The sequence below is a fragment of the Neoarius graeffei genome, chromosome 2, assembly GCF_027579695.1.
Source record: "Neoarius graeffei isolate fNeoGra1 chromosome 2, fNeoGra1.pri, whole genome shotgun sequence".
NCBI lineage: Eukaryota > Metazoa > Chordata > Actinopteri > Siluriformes > Ariidae > Neoarius > Neoarius graeffei.
The window spans coordinates 11,566,051-11,579,011 of NC_083570.1; the positions used below are offsets into that span (position 1 = coordinate 11,566,051).

The 12,961-nt window shown below is 43.5% G+C and overlaps 1 protein-coding gene across 1 annotated transcript in view; it reads left to right on the forward strand.

Moving 5' to 3' along the window:
- Positions 1–12,961, forward strand: part of LOC132880826 (protein eva-1 homolog A) — a 133,043-nt gene that overhangs the window by 76,572 nt on the left and 43,510 nt on the right. Inside the window, exon 5 of the mRNA XM_060913811.1 lies at positions 7,108–7,251. Within this exon, the coding sequence (XP_060769794.1) occupies positions 7,108–7,251 (144 nt within the window). The remainder of the gene's footprint in view (positions 1–7,107; positions 7,252–12,961) is intronic.

A 12,961-nucleotide genomic window follows, 5' to 3' on the forward strand; every position in this document is an offset into this window, starting at 1 on the left:
TGAGAGTTTTTAAAGTCACGGTTATTAAGCATCTTTATTGCTCATGCTAACAGTAAACTGGCTAACGTGAGCTAACCTGACCTGGATTTCTGAATTTTTTTTTTTTTTAAGTTGTCTTCATACATGTTCAAAAATGTCATTCTTAATGCGTTACTTGGCTAATGAGTGACGCTAACAGGATTTCTCAGAGGATTTTTAGGTAATGTTTAGTTATGGTCATATTTTTCACTGCTAATGCGAGCTAGCTAGCTAACCCAAGTTACCCTGACAGGATTTCTGTCAGATTATTTTTATTTTTTTTAGATAATACTTAAAACCATCCATTATCTTTATTGCTAGTTTAGCCAGTTAGCTAGTATTGAGTTAAAGTGCAGGATTTCTTAGAGACGTTTAAGCTCGTAATCTTTACTACTAACGCGAGCTAGCCGACTAAGATGACCTAACATGAGAGGATTTATTTCGAAATCATTCGCAAGTCGTGTTCATACGAGTTTGTAATCTCAGCTATTAATGCTAGCTAGAGTCGTAATGCGAATTAACCCGAGAAGGCGTGGCTGCTCCGGAGTGGGTGTGTCTTTTGATATGATCTGTATATGACCACACCCACTTCTTTCATCAGTACTCTCACACACCTTTTTTTTTTTCTCCATTGTCTTTATTAAGCTCTTGGAAGAATAATTTGACACATGTGCTTCATACAAGTACAAGACTTAACTTGACCAGCTGTCAGTCGCTTTAGCCCCGCCTCCACACACACACATCAAAGAGCTTCCCTGCACGATAATAAACACTTGCATCACTTTACACACACCCACGCACACACGTCATAGGAGATGAGATTAGTTGGTATGAAAACACCTCTGTTAGTGTAGTGTGTGTGTGTGTGTGTGTGTGCTCTCACTCAAGCGCGCGCACACACACACACACACACACACACACACACACACACACACACACAGAGCAGCTTTCCTGGAATTTTCCGCAGCCACACACTCCTCAATCTTACTCAATGATCTCAGACTCGAAGGAAAAGGATGTGTTTGTAATTTCTGGATCCAGAAGATAGTATGATGTGTGTGTGTGTGAGAGAGACATTCTTGACCTCCTGCTTAACTAATCACCGTGGTGACCGCACTCAAAGCCCAGGTTAATGGGGTCTCTGCCTGTCCCTCACTACACTTCCTTCCACTGGGGGAAGATTTTAAGCGTGACACCATCAGGTTAAAGTCCCTCGGGGGGACTGGAGACAGGACGACTGCTCTTAGACGGCCTCCCCTCCATCACAGCCGGCCATTAGTCTCCGCTTGGGGCATGTCCACACACGCACTCTGAAGCTCCGCCTACAGACCATGTGATGTATATTGTACAGTATCAGGATCTGATGTTTAAACAGATCCATGGCGGCATTTTCTTTATCTTGTAATAAATATAGACTTGCTCCCCCTAGTGGTATGGAGCGTCTTGTGGTTTCTTTTGTTTGTTTTTACCCACCCCTTCCCATATTGCTGGGTTTCACGTGACGTCACATCCACCTCGTTAGTTATTCAAAACTTCAGCTGGTGGTCTACCAAAGCTCAGTCGACGAAGCGTGCATTGGTCGCAAGAAAAACGCCTTACGGTCACGTTGTTTTAGGTTGATCAAACCGTAAAACTGATAAGTTTCTTCAGGGTTCCTCGTGAACTCATAAAGGGCGAACGAACACAGGATTTCACAAAAAGGCATCGAGAAAGGTGGCTTTTCAGTGAACCTCTCGCCGAAATCGAAGGGAGCCGAGTCGAAGCACGCTCAAGTTTGCAGTGATCGCTTGGCGAAAGGTTTGTATTTCCATCTCAGCGTTTTCCAAGCACTTTTCTTGCTAGGTGTCGTTATTTTACGAAGCGCTAAAGTCCCTAGCGTTTTGTTTCCTCCTCACTCTTCACAAAGTCCGTATGCATGAAGGTCGCGACACAATTTTTCCCCAGCCGTTCAGTTACAATGCGCCGTGATCACTTCGTCTTCTCCGTCTTGCTTAACTAAGCTCCAGGTCTTTAAAGGGGTTTCTGATGATCTTTGTGAATGATTTAGCTGAGAGATAAGAGCTAACGCAAGTGAGAATCGAGCCAACTGTTGTTTGTTTGCGCTTTGTTGTAAAGACGCGAACGAAAAGCTTTAAAAAAAAAAAAAACAGAGTACATACACGGGCAAAAACAATACAGGATTCATTAGGCAGCGACTTGATCCCGAGGTCCTTTACCCAGCCACATAGAAAAAAGTCGTAAGCCTCCATAGTCTTCCACGCTTTCATCTGTTTTGCGGTGTAGAAGGACGTCTGCAACACCAGATAGTTCAAGATGTCGGCGAACTCGACTGAAGGGTCGTTTTCGAGATCGTACGACAAATCCTTCTTTCCCAGACTGTATTCCATTGCACACAGCAATCTTCTGAATAGATCTAAAGCAAGCAGTGGCTTCTAGATTACGAGCGTACTCTGATAAGTCATCGCTAGTTGTTTGCGCTACGGCAGCCGTTTAGACCATCAGCTATTTCACTTCCGGTAAAACCGCTAAGAAAAGTCACGTGACTGAATCCCAGCAATGTGTACACGTCGGCCATCAGGGGTCGTCTGTGCACCGTGTTTGAGCGTGACTTCTAACAGGAGACGCGAGGAGACCATTCTGAACGTACTTTTCCCCTGGACTTTTTTTTTTTCTAAAGCATTTCCCGCCATTTAATTACTTGTGTTTACTAGCACACCCTGGGTGACCCTTGACCTTTTAACCCTTACGGCTGTTCTCTCAAGGTGATGTGTGTTTGGTCTTTAGAACTCCGGTCTTTCTCTCACGCCTGGTTTATCCCTCTGTTGTTTGGGGAGGCGGTGGAGAAACCAATGGACAATTACTGAGATTTGCAAAGATGATATAAATAGAAAATATACGCAGGCAATATTGAAATATCATAAAAACGTGTGGGGTTTTTTTTAGGTGAGCAGTAAAAACAGTACTGTTAGTGTCATGATCCTTAATAATCCTCTTTTTTTTTTTGGTTTGGCGATAAATCCCTGCCTCGGGTTAAACAAAGAGACGTGAAATCGGACACAGCCGGTAGATCAGATCCACTTACCTGTTCGTGCGTGGGGAGTCGAGTTTGGAGGTCGGCCGCTGCGTCCGTCTCTTGTTCGGATGTGTGCAAGTCCATCTGCGAACACGATAAGCACTTAGTGTTGATGGATGAACGGCCCATCAGTCATGCAGACATGCCGAGCTTCAGCGTCCTCGGGGAGATCAAACGTCTCTGAGACAAAGCACACATCTGTCAGGAAACGTCTGAGCGCGCGGAGAGGAACCCCGCACGCGCACACGCCGCCTTCATATTCCTCTACATGAAAGAGCTTTCCTCAAATTTCATCGCTAGCGATGCTCAGAGAAGCGCGCGACACGCACATTATACTAATTCGACAAAATATTCCGAAGCCGACATAAATTTGTGATTTTTGACCTAGCTTAGCTTTGTGTTGTGATGCTAATCTTTCTAACGTTTAGACATGTGACTTAACACTTTGTAAATTGAACAATAAGGGCTGAATTGTTGAATCTACCTCATTGTTTGAAGACAGTTTATTAGGGTGATGCTAGTTAGCCAAGGTTATTTAGCTATTAGCAAGGAGTTTAAACTTATGCGCCCGCGAAGTAAGAAAGGAAATGTTTGTGTATACAGTGAGAGTAAAAAGTATTTGATCCCTTGCTGATTTTGTTGGTTTGCCCACTAATAAAGACATGATCATTCTATACTTTTAATGGTAGATGTATTCTAACATGGAGAGACAGAATATCAAAACGAAAATCCAGAAAATAACTTTAAAGAATATATTTTAATTGATTTGTATTTCATTGAGGGAAATAAGTATTTCATCCCTCTAGCCAAAAGCACTTAATACTTGGTGGCAAAGCCTTTGTTTGCAAGCACAGCGGACAGACGTTTGTTGTAGTTAACCACAAGGTTAGCACACACATCAGGGGGAATTTTGGCCCACTCTTCTTTGCAGATCCTCTCAAAATCATTAAGGTTGGTGGGCTGTCGCTTGGCAACTCGGACCTTCAGGTCCCTCCATAGATTTTCGATTGGATTGAGGTCCGGAGACTGGCTGGGCCACTCCATGACCTTAATGTGGTTCTTCTTGAGCCACTCCTTTGTTGCCTTTGCTGTACGCTTCGGGTCGTTGTCATGTTGGAAGACCCAACCATGGCCCATTTTCAACTTCCTGGCAGAGGGGAGGAGGGTGTCCCTCAGGACTGCACGGTACATGGCTCCATCCATCTTCCCACTGATGCGGTGAAGTAGCCCTGTGCCCTTGGCAGAGAAACACCCCCAAAACATAATGCTTCTACCTCCATGCTTGACGGTGGGCACAGTGTTCCTGGGGTCATAGGCAGCATTTTTCTTCCTCCACACATGACGAGTAGAGTTTAGGCCAAATAGTATTTTGGTCTCGTCTGACCACAGAACCTTCTCCCAATCACTTTGTACATCTTTGAGGTGATCACTGGCATACTTTAGGTGGGCCTCCACATGTGCCTTCTTAAGCAGGGGTACCTTTCGGGCACTGCAGGATTTTAATCCATTGCGGCGCAAAGTGTTGCCAATTGTTTTCCTGGTGACTGTGGTCCCAGCTGCCTTGAGGTCATTCACTAACTCCCGCTGTGTGGTTGCAGGCCGATTTCTCACAGTTCTCATGATCATTGCCACCCCACAAGGTGAAATCTTCTGTGGAGCACCAGACCGAGGTCTATTGATGGTCATGTTATACAGTGGGGCAAAAAAGTATTTAGTCAGTCACCAATTGTGCAAGTTCTCCCACTTAAAAAGATGAGAGAGGCCTGTAATTTTCATCATAGGTACACTTCAACTATGAGAGACAAAATGAGAAAATAAAATCCAGAAAATCACATTGTCTGATTTTTCAAGAAAATATTTGCAAATTATGGTGGAAAATAAGTATTTGGTAAATAACAAAAGTTCATCTCAGTACTTTGTTATATACCCTTTGTTGGCAATGACAGAGGTCAAACGTTTTCTGTAAGTCTTCACAAGGTTTTCACACACTGTTGCTGGTATTTTGGCCCATTCCTCCATGCAGATCTCCTCTAGAGCAGTGATGTTTTGGGGCTGTCGCTGGGCAACACGGACTTTCAACTCCCTCCAAAGATTTTCTATGGGGTTGAGATCTGGAGACTGGCTAGGCCACTCCAGGACCTTGAAATGCTTCTTACGAAGCCACTCCTTCGTTGCCCGGGCGATGTGTTTGGGATCATTGTCATGCTGAAAGACCCAGCCACGTTTCATCTTCAATGCCCTTGCTGATGGAGGGAGGTTTTCACTCAAAATCTCATGATGCATGGCCCCATTCATTCTTTCCTTTACACGGATCAGTCGTCCTGGTCCCTTTGCAGAAAAACAGCCCCAAAGCATGATGTTTCCACCCCCATGCTTCACAGTAGGTATGGTGTTCTTTGGATGCAACTCAGCATTCTTTCTCCTCCAAACACGACAAGTTGAGTTTTCACCAAAAAGTTCTATTTTGGTTTCATCTGACCATATGACATTCTCCCAATCCTCTTCTGGATCATCCAAATGCTCTCTAGCAAACTTCAGACGGGCCTGGACATGTACTGGCTTAAGCAGGGGGACACGTCTGGCACTGCAGGATTTGAGTCCCTGGCGGCGTAGTGTGTTATTGATGGTAGCCTTTGTTACTTTGGTCCCAGCTCTCTGCAGGTCATTCACTAGGTCCCCCCGTGTGGTTCTAGGATTTTTGCTCACTGCTCTTGTGATCATTTTGACCCCATGGGGTGAGATCTTGCGTGGAGCCCCAGATCGAGGGAGATTATCAGTGGTCTTGTATGTCTTCCATTTTCTAATAATTGCTCCCACAGTTGATTTCTTCACACCAAGCTGCTTACCTATTGCAGATTCAGTCTTCCCAGCCTGGTGCAGGTCTACAATTTTGTTTCTGTTGTCCTTTGACAGCTCTTTGGTCTTGGCCATAGTGGAGTTTGGAGTGTGACTGTTTGAGGTTGTGGACAGGTGTCTTTTATACTGATAACGAGTTCAAACAGGTGCCATTAATACAGGTAATGAGTGGAGGACAGAGGAGCCTCTTAAAGAAGAAGTTACAGGTCTGTGAGAGCCAGAAATCTTGCTTGTTTGTAGGTGACCAAATACTTATTTTACCGAGGAATTTACTAATTAATTCATTAAAAATCCTACAATGTGATTTCCTGGATTCTTTCCCCCCATTCTGTCTCTCATAGTTGAAGTGTACCTATGATGAAAATTACAGGCCTCTCTCATCTTTTTAAGTGGGAGAACTTGCACAATTGGTGGCTGACTAAATACTTTTTTGCCCTACTGTACTTCTTAAATTTTCTCACAATTGCACCAATGGTTGTTACTTTAATACCCAGCATCTTGCTAATGTTTTTGTAGCCCATTCCAGATTTGTGCAGGTCAACAATCCTGTCTCTGAGGTCCTGAGAGAGTTCTTTGGTCTTACCCATGTTGGAGAGTTTGGAATCTGTCCGATTGTCTGATTCTGTGAACAGGTGTCTTTCATACAGGTGATTAGTTGGAACAGGTGTCTTCAATTCAGGTAACAAGTTGATTGGGAGTGTCTAACTGGTCTGTGAAAGCCAGAACTCCTAATGCATACTAGGGGATCCAATACTTATTTCCCTCAATGAAATACAAATCAATTAATATATATTCTTTAACGTTATTTTCTGGATTTTCTTTTTGATATTCTGTCTCTCCATGTTAGAATACATTTACCATTAAAAGTATAGAATGATCATGTCTTTATTAGTGGGCAAACCAACGAAATCAGCAAGGGATCAAATACTTTTTACTCTCACTGTACTTCTGTTTGTATAGTACGAGTTTATAGCTTTTAGTTTGATTATGCAGCTTCATCAGCGTGTTATATTCTCACCTTTACGATAACGCGATGAGCAAAAATGGTATTTGTGTCAAGACTGTATATACGTCACTTTGCTGTAGCACAAAGCGCCTGCTAATGAGGCAGAAATATCGCGCAATCTCAGAAATATGAAACGTTCTGACTTGTTTTTCAGACTGTCATGCGGAAGGGGCCCTGCAGGTGATGACGTCACATTGCCAAGGGAAACGCACGTGTGTGGTTCGAGCCTCGGCGCAGGAGTTCGGAGACCCCTGTTACACCGGGACTCGCAAATATCTCAGTGTTATATACACCTGTGGTGAGCGCGCACACACACACACACACACACACACACACACACACGCAAAATAGGACCACAGGCCACAATGACCCACTCGAAGAAACCGCAAGCACACAATGTCGCGTGTGTACTCATGGATTCAATCAGTGTTCTGGTACAAATGAGGCAATTTACACGCTAACTCACGAGAAAGGTGAAAGGTTCAATCCGTCCACGAGGACTGTCCGGGAAAGGAGGCGCGAGTCTGTTAAAGGTGCGATTAGTGATTTGATTTGAAGTCCCATGCTGACGTCTTCAATACGAGCGTCACCACGATAACGTTTTCCTGGTATCGCAGTGTAACCATATCATGCTCCGAATCGACCGTTGAAAACCGCAAACTTTTGGCACACGTTAAAGGAAATGTTGCCGGTCAGTTCAGAAAGCTCCGCCTCTTTTCACTTTGCATTCTGTCATATCAGGAGCTGATAGTTTTAGGATTACAAACAGCAAGTTTCAGTAAATATCTGCCAAAATTGCTGACTGCACCTTTAATTCCATGAGGCGACCGAAACACAAATGGATATCTATCAACAATCTTATTATTTTCAATCCACAGTGTTGCATTACTGCCATCTACAGGTTTACCTTTGACGGTGCGCCGACAGTTCCATCATTCTGTTGCTAAACGAACAACTGATCACACCGAGGTGCTCGCTGACCGCCGATATTTATTAGTTTGATATCTTCTGCGTTTCCTTTCCTTCGTATATAACCTAACGTCTTTTCTTCTTCTCGCTTTCCATTACTGGAGTCGGTCTTTCGCGCTTCATTCGCACACTCGCGTCCTCCCACAATGCCTTGCGTGAACGGGGAAAGCCCACCACGTGATGTGATGCCTGCAGGGGCGCTGCCAGAAATTTTGGGCCCCATGAAAGATTAGAATTTTGGGCCCCCCAACTTTGCCCACCCTCGTCACAATTGCACTATTGTCGTTATTTGACTTTTGATAGCCCATGGACCTTGAGTTTGTGAGTTTATTACATTTTATGTACAACCCCTGGCAAAAAATATGGAATCATTACTCTTGGAGGATGTTCATTCAGCTGTTTTACTTTGTAGCAAAAAAACCAAATCAGAGACATGACACAAAATTGTTTTATTTAACAGCTGAGCATTCTGGCTTTGTAAAATATACCTCGAAAAATTATATGAAATTGTTGTAATTAATGGCACATTGTTTTAAAGATCAAGCAGAAGAAAAAATTATGGAATCACTCAATGATGAGGAAAAAATTATGGAATCAAGCTATAACTTGCATTTCTAAAACAAATATCCGCACAAGCCTAAATGTGCAAATTAGTCCGCAGTTAAGGCGGTGTTTACATTAGACCGTATCCGTCTCGTTTTCGTCGCGGATGCACTGTCCGTTCACATTAAAACGCCGGAAAACGACTCCACAGGCGGAACAACTTGAATCCGCCAGGGCCCACGTATTCAACCCAGTTCGTATCTGATCCGGTGCTGTGTAAACATTGAGATACGAGGAAACGCAGTGCTGAGCTCTAGCTGACGTCGTCATTGGACAACGTCACTGTGACATCCACCTTCCTGATTCGCTGGCGTTGTTCATGCCACGTTGGTCATGTGACGCGACTGCTGAAAAACGGCGCGGACTTCACTTCCTGCTATTGTTTCCGCCTTGGATCACCTTTTTGTTTTTCATTAAAGAGGATAAAAGTATGAATATAATGCTTTGCCATTCTTAATGTTGTTCATGGTAAGATGCAAATACTGCCCATTGTGTAGTTATGATTGTCTTTAGGCTTGCCATCCTTCCACTTGCAAGTGGTGAGTGACTTGCGCACAGCGGCTCAGTCCCGAATCACTGCTCGTGCGCTTCACTCGCGCGCTCTGTGAGCTGCGCAGGGCCGGAGTGCGCACCCTCCAGAGGGCACTCGCTGTTCAGGGCGGAGTGATTTGGAGCGCAGCCGCTGAGGAGGAAGCGCTGAGCCGCACTGACACATTTCAACTTACGTGCCGTCTAATTAGTCATGTGATTTAGCGTATCCGTGTATTGGCGTTGCTGTGTGCACGCGAATCGTTTTAAAAACGTTAATCTGATGATCCGCTGATACGGTCTAATGTAAACACTACCTAAGAGACTGCTTGTAGACCTGAATGAGCTGTTGCACCTGGCTGATTGACAGAAAACATGGCCCCAACAAGAGAGCTGTCAGTTGAAACAATGGAAAGGATTATAAAACTCCTTAAAGAAGGTAATTCAACACGGAGTGCGGTAAAAGATGTTGGGTGTTTCCAGTCAGCTGTGTCTAAAATTTGGAGCAAGTACAAACAAAATGGGAAGGGAAACATACAGGTAGATCAAAGCGTCAGGACGGGAAACTCAAAGCAAGATGCCTTGAAAATAGACAATGCACAAGATAAGAAATGAAAAACAAACGGGCAGAAACAGGAGTCAGTGTTTGTGACCAAAATTTAAGAAATTGGCTGAAGGAAATGGGATTTACATACAGAAAAGCCAAACGTTAACCATCATTAACACCTAATCAGAAGAAAACAAGGTTGCAGAGGGGTTAAAGAGAAGGAGTCGTGGACTGTGGGTGACTGGATGAAAGTTATATTCAGTGATGAATCATGAATCTGCATTGGCCGAGGAGATGATGCTGGAACTTTTGTTTGGTGCCGTTCCAATGAAACATATAAAGATGACTGCCTGAAGAAAACAAGCAAATTTCCACAGTCATTGATGATCTGGGGTTGGATGTCGGGTAAAGGACCTGGGCAGATGGCAGTCATTACCTCTACAGTAAATGCACAGGTGTACATTGAAATTTTGGACACTTTTTTCTCATTCCATCAATCAAAAGTACTTTGGTGGTGATGAAGTCATTTTTCAGGATGATAATGCATCTTGCTACAGAGCAAAGAGCATTAAAACTTTTCTTCAGGAAAGGCAGATCAACTCAATGGCATGGCCAGCAAACAGTCTGGATCTCAATCCAATTGAAAATATATGGTGGAAATTGGGGGGGAAAAAAAAAGTCCATGACGAGGCTCCATCCTGCAAAGCTGATCTGTCAACTGCTATACGAGAAAGTTGGAACCTGACTCATAAAGAATATTGTTTTTCATTAGTGAAGTCCACGCCTCAAAGAATTCAAGCTGTCATAAAAGCCAGAGGAGGTACAGCAAAGTACTAATTGTGATTTTATTTATTTATTTATTTATTTTTATTTATGATTCCATAATTTTTTCCTCATCATTGAGTGATTCCATCATTTTTTCTTCTACTTAATCTTGAAAAAAATGTGCCATTAATTACAAAAAATTAAATTTTTTGAGGTATATTTTACAAAGCCAGAATGTTCAGCTATTAAATTAAATAATTTTGTGTCAGGGCAGCACGGTGGTGTAGTGGTTAGCGCTGTCGCCTCACAGCAAGAAGGTCCTGGGTTCGAGCCCCGGGGCCGGCGAGGGCCTTTCTGTGTGGAGTTTGCATGTTCTCCCCGTGTCCGCGTGGGTTTCCTCTGGGTGCTCCGGTTTCCCCCACAGTCCAAAGACATGCAGGTTAGGTTAACTGGTGACTCTAAATTGAGCGTAGGTGTGAATGTGGGTGTGAATGGTTGTCTGTGTCTATGTGTCAGCCCTGTGATGACCTGGCGACTTGTCCAGGGTGTACCCCGCCTTTCGCCCGTAGTCAGCTGGGATAGGCTCCAGCTTGCCTGCGACCCTGTAGAAGGATAAAGCAGCTACAGATAATGAATGAATTTTGTGTCATATGTGGGTTTTTTTTTTTTTTGTGCTACAAAGTAAAACAGCTGAATTAACATCCTCCAGGAGTAGTGATTCCATATTTTTTGCCAGGGGTTGTATTAACCTACCAGGGACTAGATGAAAACTGGTCAGTGACTAATTCTGGTGCATTTACAATCACAAATGAAAATTCAAGATTTTGCCACATGCCTTCTTGTGCTAGGACAATTGGTAGTGAAATGTGTGATGTGACTGCTAATAAATCATAGAAAAAGTTTTCTACCCAGCATCAAAATACCTATGGAAATCCCATGGATTGTTATGTGTTAGGTAGAAAGCTAAAGCATTTCTGGGTTGTATTGCTGCTTACCTCCTTCTCCAAAGGGGGGTTCAGTGGTTTGGTAGGGCGGAGGTCCCCCTGAGGCTGAATCTGTGCATATTTAGGGCACCCCATTAGTTATGAAATTGGTTATTAGCATTAGTTATTAGCACCAGCATAATGTAATATTTCATCTTGTTTATCACACAAGTCAGTTCAGTTATTAAAATGGAAAAAAATGTCACTGTACAAACTGTAAAAGTGTTCTCTTGATAGGCTAATCCAACCACGTTCATACTGTTCATTTACCATTCGCTAATATTTTGAACACACATGTGAGCGATAGCTACCTTTCTTTGGGAAAAACTGAGTGACCAGTTGCCTGCCTCTCCGGTCCCTCTCAGCTTTCAGCTGCCTTTCTTTACGTTTTTGACAGCCACTCTTCATATTTAGCGATCATAGACTGTACGCACTCCACTGCTGGCTGGCTGCTGCACCGCGACACAGCAGCAAGTAGCGTCGCACTGATCAGCACACAGATTTAACGCATCGCGCTTCTATCAGAACTGGACCGTACCATTTCGCAAAAGGGGGAGGGTTAAATGACAATATGTTGAAGAACTCAAGAAATAGACAACCTTGTTCAATTAGCTCATTTTACCAGATGGAATATTGCATTGTTGTTATTTCAAAAGTCTTATTAAAATCATTAAAAGCATATTATCAGCCCCTTAAAGGGCCCCATGGCAGTGCTGGGCCCCTAGAATTGTTCTAACCTTTCCCCCCCTGGTGGCGCCCATGGATGCATGACGTAGTATCTTGAATTGCGTCATGGTGAAGCAGGAAAAAAATAGCGGAGGATTTAGAGCTAGAGAGAAATTCATTAATTGTTCTGTTTAAAAAAAAAAAAACTAATAAAATTGGAAGTCTGTGATTCGAATTCAGTAGCTTTCGGTCCACTAAACAAAAATAATGAATTAGGTGTCGGGAAAATTCTTTTTATGACCTACACTTGAAACATCTCAAAGGCTGGCTACCTTTAAACATGTGTACATGCAGTCGTGAGATTATTGCAGTGTAGAAAATAGTGCAGCACAGCCTGTGTTACGAAATGTTCCACCCCACCACCCCACCCCCGCAGCTTGCAGTATTATTTTTCGATCAGGGAATCTGATCTGAAGTCTTACATCCTGCAGCTTTGTTGAAGACAAATTCCACTTTTTGGGAAACTGAAATTGTGTGTTTTGTATCATTTACCTGCACCCAGAGCCTGAGTAAAGAGCCAACATGTTGATATGATGGCCACCAGAGGGCGCTAAACACTCAATATTGAATTGTACTTCAAGGTTTTACATTGACTGACTAGATTTTGCTTTGGATTTGTTTTTGTTTTATCTCATTCTCTCATCTCATTATCTCTAGCCGCTTTATCCTTCTACAGGGTCGCAGGCAAGCTGGAGCCTATCCCAGCTGACTACGGGCGAAAGGCGGGGTACACCCTGGACAAGTCGCCAGGTCATCACAGGGCTGACACATAGACACAGACAACCATTCACACTCACATTCACACCTACGCTCAATTTAGAGTCACCAGTTAACCTAACCTGCATGTCTTTGGACTGTGGGGGAAACCGGAGCACCCGGAGGAAACC